Here is a 25891-nt window from a genome sequence, read left to right as displayed (position 1 = left end):
CGCCCAAGGCATCGACCTGAAATACTGGGCAATAAATACGAACCGAGTTGCTGACTTCCAGGCCCCTTCTTTGCTGATGAGTTTCGTCGATACACAGGTTACCGAAGTTAAAGTTTAAAGATTTTCGTCGCAACAAATTCATATTGAAAAAGAAAACCGTTGTGAAAAAAGAAAATACTCCGGCCTGTCTGGCAAAATATTATAAAAGACTAATTTTGGAGATTATGTGATTATCCTTGTAAAGTTTAACAAATCCGTGGGATCATGTACAGCTAATGAACACGCAGGCTAGGTTTCCCTTGTTTTATTCAGCTATGATATTCAGCTTTATTTAGCTATGAGATATGGAATTCCATCAAAGAAAATAATGATGGTCAGAAACAAAAAATAATAATCAAAAACTTCTTAAACATGCTTCAGGTACAAGCCAAGCGAAAGAGAGTGAAGTGCATAAACGCAGCGCTTTAAAGTTTTAATTCGGACATTTCTTTGCAGCATTTACTCAGAGTAACACGGAAAGAAAAATAGTACAAACCTCTGTACACATTCGCACCTGCACGCCATAGGGAACCTAGTCATATTAACTGAGTGAGTCAATGTCAAGCAAGCAAAAACCCGTCATTAATGCGCCGTGATGGTACGCGCTCTGTATGATGTATATATTCTGATGCAATAATCCATTATAATCATGACTACTGGGAGTGACTGGACTACATTTTCTTCCGCGAAGGTATATTAGGGAGTGAACAGTTAAAAGAGTGTGAGAGGTGCAAAGACCACAGAATCGTTTCATTGCGTCCGTATTTCATTGGTCAAACAGAACTGATGCCCGGTAATGAGTTGTTTGTCTGCATTCTAACGTTGAGTACTGGAAAAATAAGAGATTTGATTTGATTTGATTTGATCTGATCTGATTAATAGTTTCTGCATTATCATTGCACGCGTACGCACATTGTTGAGAGTATATGAATCAAAATATGTTTACATACCTATCATAGTTATGTATGTATACATTTTCTGATTCAGGTGTACATACATATATTATTACATTTATACTACAAGTTGTTTATATTGTATGTATATATATATATATATAGGGCTCGACACTAACGGTGGCCAGGTGGCCCGGTGGCCCGGGGCCACCAAAAAAGGTCTGATGTTTGCCTTTGGACCACCAAAAATAAAAGTTAGTGTGGAGCCCTGATATATATATATATATATATGTGTGTGTGTGTGTGTGTGTGTGTGTGTGTGTGTGTGTGTGTGTGTGTGTGTGTGTGTGTGTGTGTGTGTGTATGTATACAATATGATATGTTTTGTGGTCAGGATAACAAGGCGACATTCTGTGGATTGCCATGGCTATAACTCTTTTATTCAGCACACCATGCGACGTCTCGTCTTACATACACATACTCCTTTCAGTGAGCCGTATTCATTCCTTGTAGATTAAAACTGAACAGCAATTTCCTCCTACAAAATTATCTCTGGAGATTACCTGTGGCTTGTATACACTTTCTAGAAAAACAAACAATGAATATATATATATATATATATATATATATATATATATATATATATATGTCTCTTTGTCTCCGTTTCACATGCTGCCCTCTTTGTTGATGGACTTTTATACATTTCTTCTCCTTCTTCTTCTTCTTCTTCTTCTTCTTCTTCTTCTTCTTCTTCTTTTTAGAGCTTGCTTGCCTATCACTTGGCTTCTTCTAAACAGATAAAGCACTTCATTATGCACTTCAGAACCTGTATCTATTTACTGATCTTTTCTTCACTCACCAACCGACAACCATTATAAATACAACAAAACATCGTGAGCTGCTTTTAGTATACATGCGTTGTTTATTGATCACCTGATATCCAATCAGGCGCATGAATACATACAGAAGATTATCACATAGATACAAATTCGTAGAGAGCTGGACAGAAAAATTGATGTTCAATGCTGAAAACTCTCGGTGGGTTACACTTCCCGTACAACTTGTTTAATGGTCATGCCGATAAAACGTACCTTGCATGATATTCCGTCCAATAGCTCTTCGATGCGCACGTGTGTGCACTCAATGACGAACATGTTGCATAGTTTACTACATACAATTATCTTATACGATTGAACATCTCATAGCTCTTACTGAAATCGCTATAGTCCAATTGCCACGCGAGGTCAAAACTTATTGTACGTAAAATTTAAGAAATCTTTCAAAAGACAGTACTGGGTATTGACCAGACAGAGAACTAAACTATTATATGAGATGAATTGTTTGTCGTTTATTATGGCATTATTATCCACCGGAATTCTGACAAATTGTATGAAAAAAAAAAGAAGAGGAGCAATACTAAAGAACCGTCTTTGGGGTAAGCACTATTTGGGCACCCGTCCCGCTTCATCATGAATATTCATCATCTACATGTATCCGTAATACCGTGGAAATACATGATTTTTACATTTCCCGGCAGCGTTTTTACATTTCCCGGCAAAACTGAACATTTTTCCATCTCCCGGCGAGACGTTTTAACATTCCCCGTTGATGCAATTTTTCGAGATTTTTATATTTCCCGGCGATACGTTTTTACATTCTAAGGCACGTATCCAGCGTTCTGCCATATACTAGTACAGTTTACTGCCTGATGAATATTCATGATGAAGCGGGACGGGTGCCCAAATAGTGCTTATCGCGTCTTTGATGGCAAGTCAATCAAGTTCTCCATAATGATGATCCTGATGAGTTATTAAAACAGAGTGCCAACAGCTGAAATTCTCCTCCCCTCCACATCTCTGTCTGTCTGTCCGTCTCTAAAAATCTGTCCTTTCTTTGACAGAAGGAATGAAAACTTTCTGGTCGTAATGCAACATCTTTTGTTAACTATTCATGATGCCCAAAGAGTCACTCACAATAGCACTCTTTGAACAATCAAATCACTGGTTGTTTATGATATCTATTCATGATACATAATGGGAATTTGATATGTTTAAACATAGCATAATATTATCATAATTATATACTGGTATACGATAGAATTAAAAGCCTATGTAAGTTATGCAAGGTTGATAATATGATCCATCTTCCTCATTACCGAAGCATATATGCCCTAATTTCCGTTCCCTCTCCCATCACCATTTCATTGAAATACTCTGATATAATTATACATTCACGTTTATGTGTGCACATACATCAGGCTATTTTGTGTGTTTGAATTTCATGCATGTGTCATCGATTGCGTCTAACGAAGTAATTCTTACATCCCGCAGTATGAAAAACAAATACTCATGTCATCCTTCAAAAATACAAGATTGATGACAACTGATTAATCTGCAGTGATCAGTCTGAGTGTGTATGTTGTTGGGTTGTTTATACAACCCTTAATGATCTGGTTTGATGACGTCGCTTATACATTATTGTTCTAGTCGGCGACATCACTGAAATAGGTGGCATTGTATGGGGCGCCGCAGTAAACTTTTTTTTCCTCTGCATGTCTTCCATCTTTAATATTCAAGGTTGATGATGTCGCTTATCCATTCGCTGTAGTAGGCGACGTTAGTGAATAGGGTTGGTGTGTATGGGGCGCCACAGGCGATTCCCGAGGAAACGATTCCAATGCTGTACCACGTGTCATTCCTCTCAACAGACAGAGGACCGCCCGAGTCGCCCTGGTAAAAGTGACAGAAGCAAGTACACTGATAATCACAATAATAACTGCTATAGCTTCCATAGGGGTATACGTCGTACACAATCAAACCATCACAACACATGGTTTATCGTCGACTTAAACATGTTAAATAGCAAATATTACCATTATGTCAGTCAGTACTAACTAACTAGCAGCTGTATATTGCACCAGAAACGGATGCTTTCAATTCAAATTCAAATTCAAATTTATTTTAATTTCCATCAAATAAAAAGAGAAATTATATAAAATGTATAAGCAGAACATAATTTATTTGTAATAATTGCAAAAACATAGATTAACAAAGTACACGTGATAATGAGTAACAAAATGAAGAAAACATAATTGTATTTTTTAATATATACATAATGCATAGTACAAAATAAATAAGGTTGGAAATGGAAATGGAGGGACCCACAAAAAGGTAAAACTTGTACGATATGGGAACCTCAGAAAATACATAAGGAAACGAATAATGAATTAATGAAACTATACAAACAGGTATGAAATAAAATCAAAGGAACCAATGTCAACTGACATGGAAATGATGTTTGTATCTGTGTAAAATGCAGTCATTATTATTGCAATTGCACATCTTCCATCTTGTAATCTTTTGGGCTCTTTTTTCCTCATTTTGACAGTATAGATTGTTAATCACAGCGCAGAATACGCAGCGTATATTCTTATATAGCTGTGAATACTTACGAAGCAGGGCCCGATGACCCCTTGCTCGTAGCCGACACAGACGGAGCGTTGGGCCTGTTCGAGGTTAATGAAGTGGTACATGTCGCAAATGTCTGCAGGCCACACGGGCACCCGCCCCTCCTGGAGTCGTCTGCTTCGTCGACCTACGTCACAAGAAAACGAGATTTTTTTTGTTTCAACGAAAACTGCAACATTCTCAGTGGTGGATCCACCCCCTCCCCCTCAATTTGTTTCTTAAAAAACAAAAGAATAAAAAGAAAATACAAGTTTGCGTGAAATTCGCACAATATTATGGGACATTTTTTTTTTTGCTTGTCAGCTGATAAAGCCCGGAAGTCGCTCCCTTGCTTTGCCCCCCCCCCCCCCCATACGAAATTCCCGGATCCGCCACTGCAAATTGACAGCTACACTTAATTTTTAACATGTTGACTCAACTCTTGCAATACATAAGGACAAGTATTGGTTCATGATCACATTCGATAACACTCTTGCTCTTCCGGTCAGAAAAATTGATTACCCAATAAGTCCTGGGTACTCTTGTGTTTTCTTCTTTTTCCCGCAATCGCTGTTTTGGTATCTGCTTGGCCCTTCAAACTGTTGCATAAGTATTTTGTCATGCCATGAACATGTCTCATTTTGTTCTTTAAAATGCTCACATTATAGTCCCTTGTTTCCAGTACGTAACATAGTGACATATCATAGTTTTCTTCTCATTGTAATGATCTTGAAAGTGTCGATGAATTCTGTACATACCCCCTTCTGTTTGTCCCCACCCTGTGGTAGTCACATACGTTCCGGGCTCGACCCGGAAATCGGTGTCGGGAAGGCAAGCCGGTTGGACGTAGTCGTTGAAGTCGAATGGCTTATCGACGAGAACCAGGGCGAGATCGTGTTCGACGTACTTTTCGATGTTGATGTTGAACATCGGATGCCAGATGACGTCGTAGACTAATCGACTCTGCCACGTCGAAGTGTCATTGGAGTCGAGATCGACGATGCCGGCGATGATGTAACGATTTCGAATGGAATGGGGTGGTCTGCACATACAACGATACATGATGGGAAATGGTTACGAAATTTTCAAATACTCACGGGATTTTCATTTGCTTACTTCTTTCTTTTTTCATGTCAAAGGTGGCCTGCTTGAACCTATCTATAGGCCAATGTTTATGCGAACTTTGTAGAGAATAATTTATATTCTCCTTTCTGTCTCGACAGTATTATATTAATTCCAATGGGAGAACATGGCGGCTTGTGGGTTCTCACTATCTTTAGCGACAGGGATAACATTAATTTTAGCACAGCACAAGCCAGCAAGAAGACACCGTCATTACACTGTAGATCAATAAAAATCGTGATCTTCTTCTCGTAACAACATTCACTCCTATTATCAATCAGATGTTTGTGAGGAAATTTATTCTTTACCTAAAAAGTGAAGATTTTTTTTTTGAAATTCTTTTAGTATTTCTGTGTATATTTCCGCTACCGTAGATAACCACCGAGTCGAGTTCAGTAAGCAGTGAAATCACAAGTGGTCGAGGAGTTCCTGTCGAGAGAGGGCGGCACATTTTTTTTTTCTTAAACCACCAATTTGTCTGTTATTATTGAATCCAAATGTATGTTTTAGCCCTATGGTAGTATGTTTACTCACAGACAGTGCCCGGCCGTGAGCACCCATCTACGGTTAAGAAGCGTTCCGCCACAGATCGGCGCCTCACCCGAATGATTGTAGCCTGGTCAATGGACAGAAAAAGAGAGGATCAAAGCAGCAATCTTCGTTATTTCGAGTAGGCCTATATCGACAACAAAAATCATCAATTTCATGGTACTCATTAAGAGTTGTAAAGAACAAACGACATGTATATACATGGTGTATATTACATAATATTACACATTGTACAAAGGTGCAAGAAATGTTGTCTAAATGTCTTCTAGTTTTTGTTTGAACACAAACCTCAGCCGTTGAAGACGAGTCCAAAGTATACTCGGGCAAGCGTCTATGGGAAATGCATGTTGTAGCAAAATCAGTCTGTTCTCAACGGGTTACCCGGTTTGAAATGACACTCCAAGTACATACAGGATCTTATATTTCCCTGTCAACATTCAATATCGAAGAAAAATGTCCAAAAACGAAATTGTGCGAAAGCAGTGATCTTTAGGTAATGAAGATGATGAAAGTCAAAGAGTAAATCATAACCCCCTGAGTGTGATTTGGCGTAAAGCGTGAAGGCGTTATGAAATGATGCCATCCCTTCATAATAATATCAGTGATGAAAACGTCTCTTCGAAAAGGGAAGAGCACACGTAGATAGGGATGCATTTCTGTAAACGTACCAGAGAGCAAGATCTGCCACGGCCAATATCCCTTCGTCGACGGACGTCCTCCAAAGATTCGGGACATAGTAATCGGGCGGGTCCCGCAGGCTAAAATAAGATATTTAACACTAATTTAGTCGTAAACACAGACACCATCACCATCCTTATCATCATCATCAACATCATGATATTACTAATAACAACAATAAAAAAGTATTCTTATGATAATGATGACATCTAGTGATATAACAAAATAAGTATTGATTATATGCTGTAATAACTAGTGTGAAACGAGGTACCGAAAGGAGGAAAATTCCATACACGCCCGCTGACCAATATTAGGATAGGCGCTGATAGTAGAGACAAAAGAAAAAATATCCAGTGTCCTTAAGGGCAGGAAAAACTTAGACAGGACAAGTGAACATACCACAGTTTTGTTCATCGGCTCCACCGGGGCAGTCTTCTTTCCCATCACAAACAAAGTAGTCACCCTCAGACATAGCACTGCAACGATCTGTCATAGAACAGGATATTATTATTTTGACGCTTTTTGATAAAACAAGCACTGTTTTTACGTCGCGATATTATGCTTCCAAAAATGACTCTTATTTTTCTTCTTTTTTCTGTTCCCCTTTCTCTCTCCCTCTCCTCACCCCCCCCCCCCCCCTCACTGTCTCTCTCTCTCTCTCTGTCTGCTTTTCCCAACGTTCCAATCACACATGCATTTATAATATGTCAATTCAATTCAATTCAATTCAGTTCAATTCAATTCGATCCAATTCAGTCAAATCTAATTCAATTCAATTTAATTCAATTCAATCCAATCCAATCCAATCCAATCCAATCCAATTCAATTCAATTCAAGTCAAGTCAAGTCAATTCAAGTCAATTCAAACTTTGAATATCCACGTGTGTCGATGCGCGCCCATGTATGCGCAGGTTATGAGATCGCCTGTCTGTTCATCTATCTTTCAACGCCTTTATCTTCAAATCATGATATGCCTCACAACTTTCTTCTTCGAAACCTTTAAATTTTGGTCTTTCTTTCAAACCATGGCTACACTGGATGAGGAAAAAAAAACTTCAAGTTAATTGTATAGGCAAAGTACCTGGGACATCGGTGCAATTGGAAGTCTCGTCCGATCCCCCGGGACAATCGGTAATCCCGTTGCAGAGGAATTCGTTCCCGATGCAGCTCCGATTCGGGCACGGGGAGTACCCTTCTTCACATTCGGGCTCTGAAATAAAAAAAGAGAGGAAGAAAGATGAAGTGTTTCTTGTCTATAGCTTACTTGCTGTGCTTGTCGGAAAACAATGAGGAGAGAGAGAGAGAGAGAGATAGAAGAAGAGAGGGAGAAACCTTGCTGGAAAGAACACAGTGTCCCACAGTGTGATCACAGTGTGTTCACATAGTCGGCTGTGTGAAAAAGCTCAAATTTAACAGTGTGAAGATGATTTCACACTGTGATGTGATTTTTCACAGAGTGTTCACATAGTAATGTTCTGTTTCACGGACTGCGAATTGATGATTCACTGTGTGAGTTAACGCAGGGCTCGACACTAACGGTGGCCCGGGGCCACCAAAAACGCACGTCGGACCACCAAAATTTCAGAAATGAATTTGGTGGCCTGATCGGGCCACCAAGAAAGGTCGGATGTTTGCCTTTGGGCCACCAAAAATAAAAGTTAGTGTGGAGCCCTGGTTAACGAATAACAATATGTTCACAACATTAAAGCGCAGAGAGAGAGAGAGAGAGATGCAAAGATAGAAGAAGAGAGGGAGAAACCTTGCTGGAAAGAACACAGTGTCCCACAGTGTGATCACAGTGTGTTCACATAGTCGGCTGTGTGAAAACGCTCAAATTTAACAGTGTGAAGAGATTTCACACTGTGTTCACAATGTGTTCACACTGTGTTTCCTTATGTTTTACGCTGTGCCCACTGTATTCTTTCCAGCAGGGAAGAAAAGGTTGCGGAGAGAGAGATACAAATGGTTGCTACGATACAAGAGATGCTTCTCACCTCCGGTATCCGGGCAGCCCTGTTCGTCGTCGTTGTCGAGGCAGTCGGTGTATCCATCGCACACCCAGTCGGTTGGAATACAGTCACCATCCTGGCACTCGAAGCAATCAACGGGTTCTTGACGTGGAATTACATAAATAAAGATATACAACCTGATGCTTCTTCAGTTCAGTTCAATTCAATTCATTTTATTCACCATCATTCACCGACACACAAAAATACATTATTATAGTATACAGAGTAAATTAAAACAAAGCAAGAAGAGTTGAACTTAATGGTTAAAGATGATTGAAGATTCTATGATTAAAGAAATCCTTATCAGTCAGAAAGGTAAACATTTCAATAATACATTCGATATGACTGCGTTTAGACAGGGCTCGACACTAACGGTGGCCCGGTGGCCCGGGGCCACCAAAAACGCACGTCGGGCCTCCAAAATTTCAGAAATGAAGAATTTGGTGGCCTGATTGGGCCACCAAAAAGGGTCGGATGTTTGCCTTTGGGCCACCAAAAATAAAAGTTAGTGTGGAGCCCTGGTTAAGATCTCGATACTTGTGCTATAGATGCACCTTTTTGGTCTGAACAAAGTGTATATACCTTAATAATTGAAGTATGTTACATTTTTTCATCTTCACAATAGATAATTATGCATCAATCGGACTGAAATTAAGTGTATGCAGAGCATTAATTCGAATTGTCCACTGTTACCAGTGAGGAGTATTTGCGTAATGCATACTGTACACACGAGAGAAAACATTTCTATAAAATGATTATTTTCTTTTAGCATTGTAGTCCTTATTGTTAATGACCTGAACCTTATAATAAAGTATTCCACACCGACACTCACATGGCTAATCATTTTCATCTATTTCGCTTCGTTAACACCAGCACGGGTACAACTATTACAAAACAGATGACAAATCACATTCGGTATAACAAGCCAAGACACGAAAAGAAATGTAAAAATAGTATGATATAAATAAACAGTGAAACCTGACGCAAAAAAAATAAAAATACCGCAAGAAGTCAGTTACAGGGGGATTTTCTACATATGTTAACCCAAACACAGAAATTGTGGAATATCTATTTAGGCCTATTGTCTGGGTTCCGAATTCAATGAACTGAACACTGCTTGAGTTGCGGTATAGTAAGAGCTGATGCAAGTGATTACAAGTTTACCTGTCCCGCACAGCTCTGGGTCCTCATCCTCGCCGTTCGTACACTGTTCGACGCCATCACACCTGAGTGACGGTCTCAGACACTGACCGTCCACACACGCGAACTCCCCTTCTGCACACGGTTCCGGTGTGGCTGCGAATGAAGATGATGTTAAACCTTACTCAACCAAATCACTAATAAACTTATCATCATGACAACCATATTAATAAGTAAGTATTGTGTCACTGTTATTATTATCATAATATTCCTTCATATTTGCCGCTTGTCCATCACTCATTTTGTTTCTTGACATTCGAGCATTAAACAATACAAAACCAATGATGTTCCTGATGCCTCTTTGGTGTGCTTTCAACAGATTCCCCGTAGATTCCACGTTGTATAATAGCACTAAGAGATTGTAGCAGAAAAATACTACAAACCTAGTACAGTCAAACCTGTCTATAGCGGCCACCCAAGGAGATGAAAAGAGTGACCGTTATAGACAGGCGGCCGTTATAGGTACGTTCTTTAACATGTTTGGGTTTTTTTTTTTTCTCGGAGGGAATTGTTTTTAGGGGTCGTATACGGCAGGTGGCCGCTATAGACAGGTGGTCGCTAAGACAGGTTTGACATTACATAATTTTTGATAATGTCGTTGATAGAGAAGCGAGTTCACAAAGTGTGTATTCATGATTATAGATATATTGCCGCAGATTATAGCCCGTTAACATGGCCTGCTTTGTGATATCCTCGTATGAGGCATCGAACACGATAACTTACGGCAATTCTCCTCATCCTCCCCGTCGTAACAGTCGACCGCTCCGTTGCACCGATACGAGGCGGGAACGCAGAGCTTGTTTGGACAGGAGAAGAAGTTTCCGGGACACGAGTCTATTTTTTAGGAGGGGGGAATAGAACAAAATTAATTGTCATTTTCGAATGGAATCTGCTAGCTTTTACATTCGTAAATGTGACCGAAGGAACCAAATGAAATAAAATTATGGCAAGTGACCGAGAACATTGACACAAAAGGAAAAGCACATTGTCGTATGATACATTCGATTGCAAAGGTCGCACATTTTCGCTAGGTGTTTGTTTGTTTGTTTGATTGACTGACTGATATGATTGATTGATTAAGTTTACAAAGTCTAGAATAACATATGTATTGAGAAATCGTAGATTGTAAAAATGCGATATCTGAGCTGAGTCTGTTCTCTACCTATATTAGGAGACTGTGCTCAGGCACACCCGACAAAGTCCATGGCTCTGATTGGTGAAATTCAACATTATTTTTTTTTCACAATACATAGTCATTATCGCTTTACGATGATGTGTTGCTGACACCTAATCCAATTCAGAGAAAAGTGAAAATGAGTGCCACTCCCCCCCCCAAAAAAAAAAAAACACACACACACACACACACAACAAAACAATACACAGATTAGACAAAGTTTTATGTCAAAATTTCAGTTGTTGACAGGAACTAAAGCGTATGAAGCAATTGGAGAGAATTTCGGACAGCAACGGGATTTCCTGGCCACAATGGGGTTAACAATACAATACAATACAATACACTATGGGTACTTATAAGCGCTCTTACAATGAGTGAACACGTATCACAGAGTATAACGGAAAGCCGGTTTCCCTGACGGTGTTGGGGTAGCCGTACCATTACTGGATTCCCGACCGTAACGAGGTTCCCGGAATATTCCAGTGTCCCAAGTAGCACACCATTTAACACTGGAATTCCCGAAACTTCCCGACCGTAACGAGGTTCCCGGAATATTGCAGTGTCCCAAGTAGCACACCATTTAATACTGGAATTCCCGAAACATGGTGGGTTCTCTTGCCAAGGCGGAGTCGCCAAGTCATGGTGAGCTTCTCGTACTATGGCGGAGATACGATAGCATGTGGTCACTGCTGGAGGGGGGGGGGGGGTTCTCTGACAATATTCCCATATCATTACGGGATTCCCGAACCATCGTTTATCCAATGGCTGACTCACCTTCGCAATTCACCTCATCGCTGCCGTCCGCGCACGTGTCATTGCCATCACACCGATCCCAGAACGGGATGCACTCCAAGCCAGTGGCGCACTCGAACTGCCAGCTCTGGCATACTGTTGGGATCGGAGACAGGGGTAATAAAAGTTATCACTTAACATATGAAATGAACAGAGAGATGGGGAGGAGGATGAGTGAGAAGAGATGAACTGGAAGAGGAAATCAAAGAAAGATGAGCTGGGGAAAGGAGATGGAGAAGGAGGTAAAAGGGGAATGACTCAAAGTTGATGACGATGATGTTGTTGATGAATACAAGTGAAAATAAAAGAAATGTGCAAATAACGGGTGAAACTTGATGACCAGACTAGATCATAAAAGGCATATTAGGTGAAGAAAGAAAATATCGTTAGGAAAAGAAAAAGCAATGCAGGGAGAGGAAACGAATCAGAACAGGGGTATGAAATCGAAAATCGAAACATTTGTTTTCTTGAAAGAAAGATAATTATTCAGAGGGGTGAAGGTTCAGATTCGAGCTTCTTCACTTTGTCTCCCTCTACAAATTAAATTTGTTAAGATTGCAACTGCTGATCTGTAAATATTATCAACAAACATGTCGGAAAAAAGGAACCAGTGGGACTCGAACCTGTCATCTACTGCTTTTCCGGGCAGCGACACTACCACCAGGCTGTCCCTGGTTGCCGACAGTGACACGATGAACATGGAACAAATACCCAATTGTTAATTTACAGATCAGCAGTTGCGATCTTAACAAATTTAATTTGGAGAGGGAGACAAAGTGAAGAAAGTCGAATCTGATTTGTTTTCTTTCTGTACACATGCACACTAACACAAACATACACATACATACAAATATATTACCACAGTTTGCCTCATCTGAACCGTCGCTACAGTGTTGGAAGGCGTCACACTTGTTGTTCAGGAAGATGCATTGTCCATTATCGCACAGGTACTGTTGTTCACCATCGCACGCTGTGAAGAAGGCATGCAAAAAAGACGTAAGTGACGTCTGTTCTTTCTCTATAACAATCGACAAGCATTATAATCATTACACGACAAAGCAAAGTTTACGGTAACAATCACCGACAATGCTGGCGTGTGTTAACCAGTCCATGATAATGATGTTATGGGTATGTTCCATAAGGAGCATACAGTGGCCTGTTCAGAGTGCGGCAAGTTCATCTCATACAATCTTCAAAAAAAAAAAAAAAAGCGAAGAAGACTTACGACAATCTTGCATTTCATCGGAATAGTCTCCACAGTCGTTCTTGCCGTCACACACAAATCTGGACGAGATGTTGAAGCCTTCGGGACACGTAAAGCCTGGTAGCAATAACGGACGAAAAACATTAAAGGTCCAGTTTACCGTTGGGAGCAGTAATTTTAAAAATGTTCAAGATATCACATTTGACGCATATGTGTAGGTCTCTTGTATCACAAAACATCCTACCATGTAAAATTTTCGCAATAAAGCCTAAAATGTAAGGAGATATCAGTATTTTTCTCAATAAACCATAACTGTGGACGGTTTAGTATGGAAGCATTCTTATTATAAATGTTGTTCACATTTTAGGTATTTAACAATACTTACCATCAATTGTACGGATACAAATTTTCACAGTGGTTGTTTTTGTCAGTAACTTATATTTTAGAACCATTTTAAAGCACTAAGGCTGGGTTTTTGTTTCATCTGCAAAATAAAATGGTAAATTACGCCTTTAATACTTGTAAGTCATCTGTGAAATAATTAATCGGTGATAATCAAGTGACTTCTCGTGATTTATCGTCTTGCCTAACTCGACCAATCAAACCAGGGTGAGTCAAGGAAAGTAAGGTCACTCTGCATCACATTCCAGTCTCTATAACCTATACAATATTTATGATGTAGCCTTTTCCACAAATGGATGATTTTTACTTCAATTCATGGCAAGGTATTCCATCACCGGGAATGACGTGGGTAATATCAGTGGACTCAAGTAGAGTTACCGATTAATTTGTCTATCCGTACACGCACTGTAGAAACAATTTGCTTGTAGGAAAAATGATCTGTGTCATTTCCATTCCATTCAATTTCTATTTTCTACAACTTACTGCAGTTGGACTGATCATCGTCACAAGACGGGTATTCGTTGCAGACTGCAATTCGACTGATACACTTCCCGTCGTCACATTTAAAGTCATTCTGTCCCAAGCAGGCTGAAAAGAACCATTCAAGGAGAAAATCTTAGAAGAAAAAGGTTTATATTATCGTTTGTATTTTACGTCTGAGGGCTTTTATAACGTAACATAACACTCCCACTCACAACAGGAAATTGGGCAGCCAAATCTATTGTTACTCTTGTTGGATTGCTGTAAAATCTGCCAAAGCAATAGCTGCGTCAATAACATTACATAAATGGCAAAGAAGATCGATTTCTTTTTTTTCAGAAGATGTTGATATTCAAGACCTTACCTCAGATGATGCCCACAAATGCCCACTGCCAACATGGCCAAAGCACCAAACAAGTTACATTATGCATAAGATGGACTTTATATCAAACCTGAACCTTGAAACAATTGCATTCTTGTTGTGTTATTGTCAATTAGAGATGTTTCTTCACACATTGTAAGAAAGAAAGATTTTGTTCAAATTGATATAATGTGGTTATCTGTCAATATAAGCGAAAACATATTCTTTCCTAAAAGTGTAGAAGCTGTGATTTAATTTCACCAGTCCTAGAATATTTTGTGATGCAAGTGTCTGATAAGACGTTCTTGTCAACACGTATTAGATTACATCAGTGAAATGCCAATGTAAATGCACGATTAGTAATTGACTTCCTCCGACAGAATTAGACACACACTCCAACGCCTGATTGTAAAATTGATTGTTAGTTTGATTACTTGTATGTTGGATTGTTTCTTCGTATCTTCGTTTGCTTCCTTGGCCTACTTACGACAACCGATTTCGTCCGTTCCGCTGGGACATTCGTAATCGCCGTCGCACTGTTGCTGCTCGGTGAAGCACTTCTGGGCGTATCGGCACTGCCTGTCTGTTCCCATGCATCCCATATCAGCCTCTGAGAGAGAATTTATTATAAAACAAATAACCTTTCAATATTGTTAGCCATTTGATAGGTGTACGATTGTAATTGATTTTGTTTGAGATGGAGAGAAAAAATAAGCTTGAATATGAGCTTCAAAATGATAAAATGGAGCTCCACATTTAATAGGACAATCCAAGAATTAGCCGCAGAAATAGACATGTTATGCAATTTTCGGCTAACCTTCGTCTGTCACGGCCGTAAACGTTGCGTTAAAGGCGCCATTGACCACGACGTAAGTGGAGAACATTTCGAGCCACATGCCGTGGTCCCGCGACACCAGGTCGGGTGGTAGGTCCCAGCCCTGGAATGAGGATATGACGGTCGCCACCGCTCGTGGGGTGTCTCCATTGCCGATGAGCAGGCGATTAGGGAAATCTGCAGCCAATTACAATAACAATGACAGTAACAATCTATTTATTCCATTCCAGGCATTTTTTTTTGGTAACCATTATGTAATTATCATCATTGGTTACGTTCAGACGGCTATTCTTAATTTTGAAGGTAGCCTAACTTCGAGGATAAGTTGTATGGTGCGCCAAGTGTTGCACGGTCAATTTCGTTACGAAACCATTTATTTCGTCGACGAAATGATCAGGTACAACACTGACTGGACATTACACCTTCCATACGTCACATCAAGAAGACAGGGTCAGTCTATATCGAATATTCTAATACCTTAAGGTGTTCTCGAACTGATTCTATGACTTCTTCTTCTTCTTCTTCTTCTCCTTCTTCTTCTTGTATGACGTCTTATAACGTACGCTACGCATGCCAAATCTAACTAGACAATATTCCACATTTCGCAAAGCATTTTGAGTCTTGAAAACGATTCGTGAGTGATGAAGTTTGAAGTTGATTATGCTCTTAGGTCATCACGTAAGACAAAGTTTTCTTTCTAGTCCGCAAATTAGAAATCAAGCTACTCGAAACTAAAGTGACTTCCAATCGACATAGCACGCCCCTTCCCCTCGCCCATTTCTCTCTTTTATTTTCAACAATGTGTGAGATTTGAAAATGGTCTGCACGTACAAATGTCGTCGAACCGGAACTCGTCGAAGTGAACTTTGACCCTGTACCCTTCAGCCACGATCACCACGAAAGTGTTTCCCACAGGCGAGTCGTCCTCGGAGGGAAAACACGGTGACGTCACAATGCGTGTCTCCCCGGTACCGAGATAGATGCGCTCTTTAAAAGAAAGAGGAACGAGTGAATGTATCTTTTGACAATCCTATATATTCCTATCGCATCGAGATAAAGATAAGTTTTCCTGATAGAGTTCTGTGCAATTTTATAAATTAATATCTTGACTTTCTTCCGTACGGTGGTCGACAACAGTTTCTACGAGGGAGATTCTTTCATCTTCTGTTTTACTTTAGTTTCTACAAAATTGGTTCCCATGCACAACATCATCAAGTTCTCAAACCTTTTAAAATACAAAGTCATATAATTCTTCTGAAAGCCATTGCTATTACAGACCTAACTATCTTAATCTTATTTGCGATGTATGAAGATAAATACAATAAAACACACACTCACATTTTATGAGTTTACAATAGATTTGCAATGTTATCATTTTCAAAGAGTGTCTGGTATGAAACACGCAATGACATAGAACACAATTTATACAATTTAAGTATATACCTCATTATCCAAATCAATAAAAGTGTTAGTTACAACAATTATGTTTATGATACGAGGCATATAAAGTCACTAAATGTTCAAATATACTTATTTCTATAACTACAACATTTTACACTTACCTATCCCAGCTTCGACGGGCATTGTGCACTCTGAAATATGGACGGGAAATAATTGAATATCAGAAACTAAATTGCAAATTCCTATCAACATCCATTCAAGTCAACCACCAAAATAATATGTTCACCTAAAATCTATGGTCTCAAAGTGCTAACGATATAATTATTATCTTTTTTTTTTTTAATGAGAAATGCAATGAATATGTAATTTTCAGAGAATACTATCCATATGTATGGACTGTTTTCCACAAAGTTTTAATTCTCTAGAGAAGATAATATGCGAAATATGAAAAATTGCAATTTTGCAGAATTCAAATTTTTGGTAAAAAGTGTAATAAAAAATCATATTTTGGCCTAAAATGTTTATGTAAACTATTATCAAACCAGTCAAGTAAGGAATCATTCTGTAGTAAATTTAATCATCTTCAATATGATACCACACACATCCTAATTAAAGGTAAGACTCCAAAAATTATTTGCAAAAAATGTAAATATTAGTTAAACATGGCTGCCATTTTGAAAAAAAAAAAATGGCCGCCATTTTTTTCCAGCAGCTAATTGTCAAGGTAGACCACCTAGAAGTTGTTCAGTAGGGTCTCTTAAACACGTTGATACCAAACAACCTTTTACAACAACCCGTGTCTGGTAAACCTGTCTTTCCCCCTGGGTAATATTGATGATGACTGATGATTGACACAAAATATACTCTTCGGTTCCCGTACGATTTTGATAACTAGATGTTAGATACACCACCCAAAAACACTGCCCCAAACGCACAAACAAACAAACAAAAGTAATGTCTCGACAACCGTTGGGATGGTGGTATTTTGATATTCCTCCAAATTTCACGTCATTTACAGGGCAATTGTTTCGTTTTAATGTGTCTTTTGCAATGGAGGAAAAATAAAGGAGATATTAGTCCGTATAGTCCCCAAACACTGCGGAATAGTCCAGTAGTGAACTCACAAGAATTGCAAGCGCAGGCAGTGTTGATAGCTCTACGAATTCTAATATCATATCCTTTTATTCCCTTTTGGATTCGCGTCGTTTTGGTAAAAATCTGCCACAAAGAAGACAGCGCCGAATACCCTAAAGCAGTATCTAAAACCGCTTTTCAGTTCAGTGCGATTTCCATCAAAGTGGTGTGATGTACAAAGAGTCACAGTCCGTGAATCAACATGTCCGAACAATCATTTATGGTCATATTGTTGGTCTTAGGTGAATGCATGTGCAACAACGGGAACCGGTGTTAAGTAGCGTTGCCGTTTACACTTATGAATCGAATAACCCTAATTTTTTACTGCTTTTGTATAAACATGTGATACGATAATAATTATGTTTTACATAATTATATCGAAGAAAGAGTCAAACCTCAGGAGCCAAAAATTTTGGACTACTGTGGTGTATTTTGACTCTTTCTTTCATATTTTTTTTTTGTACACAGCAACGCAGAACTTTCATATTCCATTCAATATATGTATATATATATATATATATATATATATATATATATGCATATATATATATATATGCATATATATATATATATATGTACATATGCATATATGCATATAATTATATATATATATGTGTATATGCATATAACTTTTACATTACTTTGTTCCTAGTACATAATCGTAATACCTGTATTTGTGGTTTAATTCATTCATAGATTCTGTATGAATTAAGATAGACAGAAGGGTAGATAGAGGATAAATAGGTAGATGGATGGAGAGATAGACAGATAGGAAGAACAATTAAAAGACTCACGTGATGGGGCCGTCGTGCCAGCAGGTGCTGTGGTATGATAGAGAAACAAAGGTTGTTAGATCACGGTATTACTTTACATTATATACTTTATAATTGCAAGCCGTTAAGTATAATTAACTATTTATAGGATAATTACAATACTTAGCACACGGTATTTCTACATCAGGATATGTCGTTCAAAGGGAAAATATCGACAGCAACATCAACTGAGATGTTTGTCCAATATGATCGGAGATCATCATGAAATGAAAAAATGAAAAAAAATGCGTAGTCATTATTTCCCATCCTTTTCATCTATAAACACGTAGGAATTTCGGTATTACTTCCTATACATAATGGTAGATTAACCCACGCAAGGTAGATATCTCTGACAGTCTTTTCCTACAAATCAGAGCTCCTTTGCGAGCATGCTATTTGCCTTAATCCAGTACGGATGACCTGTTCTTATGATCTGACATCCAACTCTTTTTCAAGCTAATCTCCAGTGGTCATTTTGAAAGACGCAGGTGCCAACTCCGTTGGATACAAGTTTAATCTTTTTATCATGTTTTCGGGTCTATTTGTCTGCATCTTGATAAAAAAAAAAATACCCACCCACGCTAAAACTGGACAAATAAAAAGAAACTTGTTTATATCGTTATTGAAGGTTTTATAAAGAATGCTGGGACAACACAGTTGCTAAAGAAATAGAATTAGATACTAAAAGAGAGATAAACACCGTTGCACCAGAGAGCATAATTATCTCGCAACAACTACATCTTTACAGCTCAGTTTGACTTCTTGTCTTCTCAGTTAATGTTTAGTTATTCTTGCTGTGTATGTCTGTTTATGTAAGTGCGTATAGATGTGTTTTGCATGTGCTTGTGACAATAATTCGTTACCCCTTCATCACCATTAGGGCCTACCCACCATAGCGCCAATCTCATCTGTACACTTTCAGGTTTATCCATTCGAGTGTCTCATTAAGAAAGAGTAAAGACCCCTCCTCCCCCCCCCCCCCAAAAAAAAAAAAGAACAACGACAAAAAAACAAACAAGAACAAAAAACAATAACAAAATGAAACACAAAAATATGCACAAATAAGAAACAAAAACGAAAAGAGCATCATTAAGTGTATACTGACACAGATCTCTGACATCCCCTGCATGTTCTTGAGTGGTTGATCGTTTCTCACTTCAATGCGTCCATATTTACATGAGATGTTTCACGCAGCCAGTCTCAAATAAGGCCACATTTATTCATTTTTTTGCACACTATACATAGTCATTAGCATAAAAGTCAATGAAAGTGAAAAAAGATGTTGTAAAAAGACGCTGTAAATCTCGAGGATTCGACACAGTCACACTTTTGCAATTGTTGTTCATATTGATTTTGCTCTATTGATTGATAGATATTACTCTTGATATTGCTTTTATCCTTTGCTATGTGGGCATTGCGAACATCTTATACTGTGCGAAGCGCACGTTGTTCCTTTGCATCTAAATAGGTCCCCATGACTATCATAAAATTATGATAGTTACCCATTAGAAAGCTCTATGGTTTATGACGCGGTCACACCAATTGCATTCCTTCAACTCCGCCCCCCCCCCCCCCCCCTTCGGCCAAATCAAACAGACTTTGCAAAAAATCTTTTAGTACCTCGTTTACCCAGGTAGGCCCTACATAAGAGACAACCTTGAATCTTTTGCCCAAGACTTTTCCTGAGGCCCTCTAGGCAGGGCAACAGATCACCTATTCAGTAAATACTCCACCTTGCACCTTCACAATCACAAAGTTCAAGGGATGCAAAATATAGCCAATTTTGAAAAGAAAATGGTATGTCGAAGGCTACCACAAAGGATCCCCTGCGCAGACCGCAATAACCTTTTTGGTCCAGAGTATAGCAAAAACAACCTTACAATAGTACGCCATCTTCGCTCTGCCTGTAGAAAGGTAATCGTTCGTGGCAGATTTGCTCGGTTGCTTATTACAGTATGTACCAGAAAAGCATGGTTCGGATATTTATATGCACAAACAAGTTAACTTAACGATTTATTCTCAAATGTGTGGATTCTTTTCTTCATCTCTTTTATTTGTTCAAACAGTGGAAATTCTGTGTTGTGCATTCCAAATTTGTTCCATTGTCGAATATAGCCTCCAGAAATACAGGACAAAGTATGATATTTACGAAACAGAATTCTGTGGCAAAAGCGCACTTGATATCTACATGTAGCTTTATGAACACTTTGAAATTTTGTGTATTACACAGCATACAACAATAAATGATTATGACGTATTATCATATTGATACATCACAGATATCTACGACTTAGAACAACAAGACCATCTGAGAAGTCTATTTGCATGCGGACAGACTTCCACACATTATTATGTATATGCCTATCTATACGTCATAATACAATTACAAAGGCCAAGTTAGGAAAAATAGGGTGACAAGTTATATCACAACATTTTACATCATTTTAAATTTCACTCACCATTTGGAAATGTTGTTACGTCAGACGTCGTTACAGGCGCTGTGGAGCAGATGAAAAAAAAAGAATGGAACTCTGTTATAGGGACAGTACGATGATACATGATAATATATCGTGTATTCAGGAGAAATGGTAAATTCTCAAACGTCAATCATGTTTCTGTTTTCTGATACTCGAAAGAGATTTTGATTAGATTTATCAGTAATATTTCCAGCCACCATTCAAAAGTATAACAACGAAAGAGCTGACGTGATGTTAATAAATTGTTTCACACAGAGCACTAACGTCTTCATTTTTAATATCACGAAAATAACCCCCGAGGGCAGTTACCCCCGGCTAAATTCTGGCTAGTGATAAGGTTAGAGTGAAGATTAGGGTTAGGATTAGGTTTAGGGTATAGAGTTTTGGTAAGGGTTAGGACTAGGTTCAGGATTAAGATTAGGGTTAGGGTCAGGGGAAGGGTCCGGGGTAATTGCCCGTACAGGGGGCAATTGCCATAGACACTCTGTGATATGTACTTTCGTGATATTAAAAATGAAGACATCTATAAGGGTCTATACAGGGCAATTACCCCCTGGGCAATTACCCCAGACCCTTCGAGTGTAGTGTCTAACCTACTGAGAAAAAAAGAAAGGTCATTTGTACCCATGTGCACATTAGCTAACACCTAACTCGCTTATTTAAGATTACAGGATTATCATATTCGACTTCAGAGTCAAAGGTATGATATAGCAATCGATGAATCCATGTTCAGGTGTATTGTGAAAACTTAAGGATAGTTCCTTAAGGAAATAATGTAGCTTGAGCTTTAGATTTCACTGTGTTTGGCAATGTTGTAGATTCCAGTGATATTCATTACATAAAGATTATATCCTTTTTGATACGTTTAAGCTTTAGATATGTCACACTCTGTGTATATTAACGCGTTGTTTAGTGTTCAATGGGAAGAGAAGACAGTGAAATAGTCACATCCAATAAATTTCAGCTCGTAGATCTAGCTGTATAATCATTTCACGCTCGCGAAAAAACTCTCGTGTCTCGACGTTGAAGAAGACCTTCGGCAAATCGCGTGGTTCACTTTGTGTTCCATGACCATCAAGGGAAAGAATTCAAACTTTTTTTTTCCTGTTTCCCTTCAAGGGGTTTTCATTTTGTTTGGCTTTTAATTTGTTTACAGCCATGAACTTTCAAGAGGAGCTTTGTATATGATAAAATCCTTTATAAAGCACTCCGTGATCATGTATACAGCGTTCTGTCCTTTGCCAGCCCACAACCCCGTCACCCCAACTCCAGCTTTCAATGCGCTTTAAAGGAATTGACCTTCCCCGACTGAATGCACGATATTCGGGAGTTGACAGAATTGTCCTCGATCTCTTTCTTCCATTTCTTTTGTCCTTTTTAGAGACGATATTTGTATAGGAAAGAGTGAACATCTCGTTTGGCTAGATACTAATGTAGAGCAAACACTGTAAATAAAAAATACCTCTGATTCTGTCTCTACTTCGTATTTCGATGCTCACCTTGGTATTGTAATTCAGGGCACGCTGCTCCATCATATCATTTTGTAAACCACGTTAAAAAAAATGTCGAATGGTAGCCGCTGCATAGCTTTGGATTCTAACCTCGACCTGGTTTTTGTACTGAGTCAAGCAGATAAAATCAAGGATGGAATATTAGTTTCCTCCCAAAATTATATGAGGTCGAGGGAACAGCGATAGCGGAAAAAAATCCCAAAACTTTTTAACTAACTAACTAACATACTAACTAACTGACTAACTAACTAACTAACTAACTAACTAACTAACTAACGAACGAACGAACGAACGGACGGACGGACGGACGAACAAAACTAAGGACAATTCAACTTAATCAACAGGGATTAAATGGAATAAAGTTGAATTAAAATAAAAAAAAAATTAACGGGCTGAAGCATTAAGATATCATCGCATGTCGACGATATTGATTGGACAAAGATATTCTGTGACGGCAATCGGTTATCCCGACATGCAAATGCAGCAGAAGGAGGAGGAGGAGGAGGAGGAGGAAGAAGAAGAAGAAGAAGAAGAAGAAGAAGAAGAAGAAGAAGAAGAAGAAGAAGAAGAAGAAGAGGAGGAGGAGGAGGAGGAGGAGGAGGAAGAAGAAGAAGAGAAGGAGGAGGAAGAGGAAAAAGAGGAGGAGGAGGAGAAGGAAAAAGAAGAGGAAGAGCCTGGGGAGAAGAGGAGACGTAGCCATTGTCGACAACATGGAGGACAACCTCAAAAAAGAAAAACGTATTACCACCTTGACTGGTTACATAGTTTAGTCAGGTCTGCCAATATTCCACCTCCACCATCACGCCTTGAGAGAGTGGCTGTCTTGATCATTTTCATAACATCCCCCAACACATACAAAATTTGATTTGATTTGATTTGATTTGATTTGATTTATTTCTGCTTAATTCCGTTACATCAGACATGATTGTGTACAAATCATTTATGACAAACAGTATATCGACACATACATTATCAATTGAAGACGCAACCTATGGTATCAAGCGTGTTCGGTCACGTTTTTTTTTTTTCCAACATCTGGATAATAACGATAATAACGATAATAACAAAGGACAAAGGTCATCGCAGGTAGCTCTTCATAAAACGAGGAGAAATCTCCCCTTGGCAAATTGATTATCTGTATTAACTGCATATTAATTGCTATGACCTTTTTTTCTAATATGCAACAGCTGGTACCCATGTACAAAAACAGTACAAGTTTTGACGTGCTACTAGTATATGGGAACAAAAGAATTAATGCACTCTAGAGAAAAACAGTCCGAATTTATGCATAGGCTGTTTGATAACCAATTGAGACATAAAAAGAATGTGCTTTCCTTTTTTCCTATTCCTTTTCCCCGTTGAACTTAGATAAATAATCCATTGAATATATGTTGAACAGAGTAATTGGGATGGATTTGAGTGACCAGTCGCCATGTTCCATAATGTGAAGTGAATTTACACTGGTTGTGCAGACCATGCACGCTTAAGGTTGATGAAAATTATAATGGTTGTACACTTTATTTTTTCTTTATTGGCAACGTTTTAGAGTGGTATTCTGTTGTTATTGTTGCTGTTGTTGTTGAAAAACGACACGGACCTGTGTAATAGATGTAGAGAGCGATGCCGAGAATCATCCCAACGATGACGAGTACGAGCATGGTGACGATCACGACAACGCCGAACGGCGTGCCCGTCGACTTCGTCGTCGTGCCTTCTTCGGCACCGCGGCTGCATAAAAAAAGAAGAACAACAAAGAAGTCTGCTTTCATAAGATGAATTCGTTTGTTTATTTGTTTGTTTTTTGTTTGCTTGTTTCTTTGTTTGTTAATGTTCATACCCAATGCTGGACACTATAGTGATGAATAACTAATGAGCAGGAAAATGTATGTTCTATGTTAGGTGGATACATGAGAAATTTAGACATATGGATTTGTATGCGTGTATGCTTGATATGTTTCAAATGCAATTTCAGTTTGTTTCTAGAGAAAATAGCATAGGCCTACACAAGAGAGAATACCATCATACAGACATTACAATATACAAATATAGGTGAAACACTTACCTATGATATCATGTATAAAACAATCCCGATATAAAAATAAACTTAATGGTCAAATTACAGTAGTAGTGATGGTGACTATAATCTTTAATAGGAAATAGAATAGGGCCTATAATATAAATGCAAACATCCTGTGATTATAGGCCCCTGTATAAAATTGGATATGGGGAACTACGGTGCAGGGATTACTATTCAGACGAAACAACAGGGCTGATTGAAAAAGAAGAAGAAGAGAGAAATGATTAAAGTAAAACTAATGTTACTACATAATGATAAGACTCAGAGAAACCACATGACGCAAAAGTACAAGCGAACACATTCAACGAAACATAAAACTTAGGGTATATGAAAACTAGAGTGGGTGCAGTTTTCTTTAACGTGTTTGTATAGATTTTGACAAATTTAACATGATGGGTGGACAGATTGATAGATGGCGAAAGAGAGAGCAAGAAAGAAAGCTTTTACATTCCAGATCCATTGTAGTTCAAGAGACATACAAAACCAACAAAGTATCAGAAAGTAAAGTAAACGGCATAGAAACGGGGAGGATAAACGGATCAAAAGGAAGTCATGGAAAAATATTCGAATGTTGAAAACAGAAAGTGTCACTTGCGAGTTTATTGAGTATCAGCATGCTCATGGTGATTAACTCCTGCGCACAATTTAAACGTTGATCTGTCGTATGATAGCTGAATCGTGTTCAGTAAGTTGAGTTTCGTTTTCCTAGATAACTTTAGGTGTATTAAGAGTATACCGGTTACATGATTCTTTAACGAATCGCTGGTGTATACTTCGTCTTTCTTTGGGTGTGATGAATGATACTTACTGCTTCATTTTTCCATCTTATATGAATATTAAGATTAGAAAATTACGGATCGGTCTTACTTAACCCGGTCCGGATTACTAGATTCAGAAATAACCACAACGGTTGCGCAGGAATCAAGTTTTCGGAATGCAAACAAAAATGTAGTAATTGACAGACATCGCTGTACTAGTATTTTGCTCCAGACTTATATTGTAGGATGGAGATAAAAACGAATTCTCCATTACAGTCTGATAAAAATGATGAAAAACTTAAAAAAAAAAAATCACATAAAACCCGACAAGAAATCATGCGGCGGAGACGATACGCTGAAACACCACATAGGCCCTTTTGAATGTGCAATCGCCTAACCTCGACATTATTCCCCTTATAGCAGAAAAAAAAAAAACTTATCTGTTAGCCAAATAACAGCAGCAAATCGAACTTCACAGCAAACATCAAACAACAAGAATAATAATCGTGAAAAAATATCAAAACGATTATTTTACGA

At 38.5% G+C, this 25891-nt stretch overlaps 1 protein-coding gene across 1 annotated transcript; it reads right to left on the bottom strand.

The window, feature by feature from the left end:
• Window positions 1-3495: 3495 nt before the first annotated feature.
• Window positions 3496-25412, bottom strand: LOC140239803 (uncharacterized). Its single transcript, XM_072319622.1, has 20 exons — window positions 25405-25412; window positions 24117-24247; window positions 16747-16776; window positions 16016-16171; window positions 15167-15361; window positions 14837-14959; window positions 13992-14096; window positions 13128-13223; window positions 12762-12872; window positions 11885-11998; window positions 10660-10770; window positions 9901-10032; window positions 8722-8838; window positions 7809-7937; window positions 7127-7213; window positions 6718-6807; window positions 6035-6116; window positions 5137-5420; window positions 4384-4526; window positions 3496-3661 (listed from the first exon to the last, which is right to left on the bottom strand). Exons 1-20 carry the CDS (start codon window positions 25410-25412, stop codon window positions 3497-3499), a joined length of 2409 nt encoding a protein of 802 aa, XP_072175723.1. The 3' UTR covers window position 3496.
• Window positions 25413-25891: the final 479 nt, after the last annotated feature.

The sequence above is a fragment of the Diadema setosum genome, chromosome 16, assembly GCF_964275005.1.
Source record: "Diadema setosum chromosome 16, eeDiaSeto1, whole genome shotgun sequence".
In the NCBI taxonomy this organism is placed as follows: domain Eukaryota; kingdom Metazoa; phylum Echinodermata; class Echinoidea; order Diadematoida; family Diadematidae; genus Diadema; species Diadema setosum.
The sequence above is the reverse complement of the archived record's forward strand: the minus strand, read 5'-3'. Positions and strand labels throughout refer to the sequence as shown.